This window comes from Marmota marmota, unplaced genomic scaffold (assembly GCF_001458135.2).
Source record: "Marmota marmota marmota unplaced genomic scaffold, marMar, whole genome shotgun sequence".
NCBI lineage: Eukaryota > Metazoa > Chordata > Mammalia > Rodentia > Sciuridae > Marmota > Marmota marmota.
The window spans coordinates 3,442,632-3,447,903 of NW_026000077.1; the positions used below are offsets into that span (position 1 = coordinate 3,442,632).

General features: G+C 36.6%; 1 protein-coding gene across 1 annotated transcript; it reads left to right on the forward strand.

Annotated features, from left to right (window-relative positions):
* The first annotated feature begins 749 nt into the window (after window positions 1-749).
* Window positions 750-2,468, forward strand: Tshb (thyroid stimulating hormone subunit beta). The gene is made up of 2 exons (XM_015502221.2): window positions 750-911; window positions 2,127-2,468. The coding sequence occupies exons 1-2, from the start codon at window positions 750-752 to the stop codon at window positions 2,379-2,381; spliced, it is 417 nt and encodes a 138-aa protein (XP_015357707.1). The 3' UTR covers window positions 2,382-2,468.
* The last annotated feature ends 2,804 nt before the right edge of the window (window positions 2,469-5,272 follow it).

Here is a 5,272-nt window from a genome sequence, read left to right on the forward strand (position 1 = left end):
CAATGTGTCAAACTATATATTTTGCCTCTATATTCTATTCAAGATAATGAGTTTCATATATCTTCTGTGTAAAATTATCTTTTATTTGGTCCAGTTCCGCTTCTTTCAATCTTAAAGGAATATTCTATGGGTTCAGAAGGTGGGTCCTAGATTTCTAAGTTAGCCTATTAACACTAGTGTAATTTTAGTTTCGCTTTTCTGGACTTTCTCTAGCTTCATGATATCTTCCTTGACTGGAAATGGTGGAATTATATGCAATATTATTTGCACTGGAATGGTACTAAAATTTGGTTATGCCTTTTCTTGGTTTCTTTGTCCTTTCTGATTATGAACAAAAGATTTGTTGGCCTTTTAAGTTATTGGGCCAGAGTTTTTAGAAAACTACCATTCTAGGAAATCTCTTCCTGAAGGATAACTATTAATTGACTTCTTATAAAGGTAGTTATTTGGATTATATTTCTACTGAATGAATTACTTCCCATTTGATTCCCATATGCATCTCTGTGTTGTGTTAACTTCAGGCTTGCCATTTTGCTCTGGCAAGCTTTGTGGCACTTGAAAGTGGGACCTCTACAATGTGAGCTCCTCCTCTACTATGAGTATGTGAATCATAGCCACATCAAAATGTATATTTTAAGGTTTGAGAGTATTAAGTATATAAAAACATGTAAGCTTTTCCCAAATGTGTCTTCCAAATGTTCTGAAAGAATACATGTAATAGGTTTTTAAATTTTATCTTTTATTTTAGCATGACTGCCATCTTCCTGATGTCCATGCTTTTTGGTCTTGCATGTGGGCAAGCAATGACTTTTTGTATTCCAACCGAGTATACAATGCATGTCGATAGGAGAGAGTGTGCTTATTGCCTAACCATCAACACCACCATCTGTGCTGGATATTGTATGACACGGGTATGTAGTTCATCTCACTTTTGGACATAAATTATATAAACATAGAAGCAGTTCATTCCTATCTGTAAAGGAAATGAGGTAAATGACAACCTCATTTTCCAAATCCAATGATTATTGGCTCCTTAAAAGTAGAGCACACAGTTTATAATATTATGTGGATTTACTCAGCAAAATGGGTACAGATAAATTTATAATAGTTTTGCTATCCATATTTGTTTAAGCTTATCTTATTCCCATAATCAGGGATAAAAGAAAGGAAGGTATCAGTTTTGTCTCTGTAGGATTCAGTGTAGATGTGTTATTGGGGAACAGGGTAAAGGAATCCTCTCTTAGTTGTTATTTGTGACAAAGAATGGAACCACCATTTGACCTAGCTATCCCACTCCTCAGTCTATACCCAAAGGATTTAAAAACAGCATACTTGGGGCTGGGTTGTGGTTCAGCGGTAGAGCACTCGACTAGCACGTGCGAGGCCCTGGGTTTGATCCTTAGCACCACATAAATGAAATAAAGATATTGTGTCCAACTACAACTTACAATATAATATTTTTTTTAAAAAACAAACAAAAAAAAAAAAACCCCAGCATACTTCAGGGACACAGCCACATCAATGTTTATAGCAGCACAATTCACAATAGCTAAACTGTGGAACCAACCTAGATGCCCTTCAGTAGATGAATGGATAAAGAAAATGTGGTATATATACACAATGGAATATTACTCAGCAATAAAATCATGGCATTTGTAGGTAAATGGATGGAGTTGGAGAGTATAATGCTAAGTGAAGTTAGCCAATCCCGAAAAACCAAATACCAAATGTTTTCTCTGATATAAGGAGGTTGATTCATAGTGGGGTTTGGAGGGAGGAGCATGGGGAGGATTAGACAAACTCTAGATAGGGCAAAGGGGGTGGGAGGGAAAGGGAGGGAGCATGGGGGTGAAAAAGATAGTGGAATGAGTTAGACATCATTACCCTTAGTACATGTATGAAGACACGAATGCTGTGAATATACTTTGTATACAGACAGAGATATGAAAAATTATGCTCTATATGTGCAATATGAATTGTAATGCATTCTTCTGTCATATATAACAAATTAGAATTAAAAAAACAAAAAAGAAAAAGAAATATAATGAATCGGCATTCATCTGTTTCCATTATCTATGTTTTCTAAAGTCCTATCATATTATGCTCTCTTATGTATTCATTCTCAGGATATCAACGGCAAGCTGTTTCTTCCCAAATATGCCCTCTCCCAAGATGTGTGTACATATAGAGACTTCATCTACAGGACTGTAGAAATACCAGGATGCCCACATCATGTTGCTCCATATTTCTCCTACCCTGTCGCTGTAAGCTGCAAATGCGGCAAATGTAACACTGATTATAGTGACTGTGTACATGAGGCCATCAAGACAAACTACTGCACCAAACCTCAGAAGTCCTATCTGCTGGGATTTTCTGTGTAGCTTTAAGAGCAATATAATTTGCGATTTGGTTAAATGTGTTTACCTGGAAAAAAAAAGCCTAATAAAATGTCATTATGTTTGACAATACCTTGTATATATCTTGAGTATTATTCCATCCACGTGCATACTTACACAGGCATTAGAGAGCTTAAGGAGCTTAAGAAAAGGTGAGTGAAAAAGCCTTTTGTAGTTTTCACATGAAAGAGGAGAATGGAGGTAAAACAGAACAGAGACATGCAGTGCTAATGAAAGCCAGACTTGAGCAGGTCCTCCTAACAGAGGACCAGGAGTTTGTCTTGACAGAGAAGGTGAATGTGGGTCCACTGCAGCAATGAAGATAAAGCAATGTGATCAGAAGCTGAAGGAACACATGGCATCAGGGTACTAGAGACATTTTCTTCCAAAGGCTAGAAGCCAGGCTGGAATGGAGGTAGGCAGTAAGGAATATGTGAAATATGTAATATAAAGCTTTATCCTACTCATTCAAATACACAGGATAAAACTCCACCAAAACTCAGCAGAGTATGGAACTCTTTAATTTAATTACTCTGGTGGGCCAACTGACCTATGAAAGTTATACCCCAAAAGGTCAATTTACAAAGCCTAGAAAAGAGGCCACGATCATTTTACATGTGGAAGTCTAAATCCTTCCTAGTCCTTGAAGTAACAGGAGATACTTTCCAGCATTTATACAAAAAGCTACTTGTACTGTTTTGACTTTTGATATCACATTCACTTTCTATATCATGAAAAACTAGTATAATTATGAAAGGTTTTAGGGACAGGGTGTGAGTGCTAAGGGATTTAAAGGAGTAGAACCATCCTAAATTTTAATCTAAACCTTCATTAATATTGAAACATTGTTTTTTTTTTGGTGAATATGCTTAGTAAATGGCTCTTTATTTTCTTTTCCTCCATTAGATACTCTGTGAGAGTTTGGTTTCAACAGACAATTGAATTGAGAGAGGTCTAGTGGCTTGCAGACTTGACCTCAAAAAGACTATCCTGTATTTGTCCATTACTTTCCATGCTCACTGCCATCATCAAAGTGAAAACTAATTGTCATTAGGGCCATTTGGCTTTGCTGTATCCCAATCACTGGTTAAATTCCACTGGGTATCTTGTAAATGTCTGTCTGCTGATAGTGCCCTTGGGGAGGATGATGCGGTGCAGATAAATTAGTACCAAACCCCTGATTTGCCCCTGGGAGGAAACAGATGTGCATTTATATACAAAAGAGTTAAGAACCTACGTTATTTTTGCCTTAATATCTGAAGTTAATATTTTTATAATCTCCAAATATTAATCTGGGGCTTTGGGTTCTCCTATCTGTGGATAACATGGATGCTTAAATCTACCTATCACTTAAAACTGTTTATCAAATACAGATTTTTAATTAATGAGTAAAAAGTCTAATGTTCAATCTAATTGGTACTAGCCACAAATGACTTTCACGTATTCTGAAAAACATTTTTTTTTCCATGGACTCGAACCCTGGAAAGACCAAGAGTTTTAGGGAGGCCACTCATAATAGTCCAGATGGAGATTTTAATAACTTAAGTAGGTTTCCTCAACTTGCAGTGAGACAGCCAGACCTGGACATGTGTATGATGGGCCTGTACCATCCTGAGCCATAGAACTCTAGAGTGGGTGCAGGAGAGACAAGTTGTTTCTTCCACTGAAGACAATCTATTTGGATAGAGGCACACACGAATTATATTAAACTATTCTTGAAAGTGGAGTTATCCAAGACAGAAAAAGCCTTAGTATGGAGCTTAAGGATTGGGATGACCAGTTATTTGCTTCAGTTGGATCCAGAAACTTGAGAATATGATGTGCTGTTTTGGAGGGGCTTGGCATCTCTTGGTTTAAGAAAAGGAGAATGGATAAAGTTTAGAAAGGGAAAGCTAGAGAATCATTGCTTGCACAACAGGGGAAAGATGGAAAATGGAATATTTCTGAAGTGATTCAAACTAAAGTTTAGAGGAGTCAGTTCTTGGCAGAAGAAGTTTGAAACAGTGCTTTCAGGGGAAAAAAAAATCTCTTATTCCTCATTTGACTCTGAAATATAAAGAATTCTTTCATAACTTAGATGGATTTGGGATCAGTATAGCAGCACCTCTGTTTTTCTAAAGACCAAACTCTTTAGGAATAAGTGAATGTACCAGGATGAATTTATTGGCAGGAAATTCTGGTAACTGAAGCTCTTTTATATAGAAATTGCCTCTTTTTTTTTTACTTACGAGCAGCAAGTCTGAGTCTTTAAGTGCAATTAAAATTCTTTTATCAAGGTCACTTCCGCGCTAACACTTTTTTTCGATGTTGGGTTTTCCTCTACCCTCTCAGCAGTCCTAGTTTTTATTTTTAAAGACAATTCTGTCTCACGTTCTCTACTTCTGCTATCTCCTTTCTACCTGCTGCCTCTGTCATCTTAGCATCCATGTCCCTGCTTCACAGAGTTGCACCTTTTTCTCTGCAAGTTCTTCTTATGCATACTTTCAGTTCAAGTTGTTCGAACTTTCAATTCAAATGGATTGAACCACAGTTCATCTCTTAAGCCTTTACTTTCTTTTTCATCCTTAAAACCTTTATTTTCACTCTAAAATTTCACCATTAAACCTTCTCTTTCCTTTTCTGTAACTAGACTTAGGTTTCTGACATCTCACCTGAAAAGGCCTTACTGATCCAGCATCTTTCCCACTAGTTTCAGAAGATGTTCCTGATCCCATCCCCCATCTTCTCCAGCACCTTGCTGTTTCCTCCTGTATCTTTTCCTACTTCCTCTTTTTTGACACATCTTCAGTGTGAAGCATCCATAGATCTCTTCCCATCCTAAAAAAAAAAAAAAAAAAAAAAAAAAAAAAAAAAAAAAAAAAAAAAAAAAAAAAAAA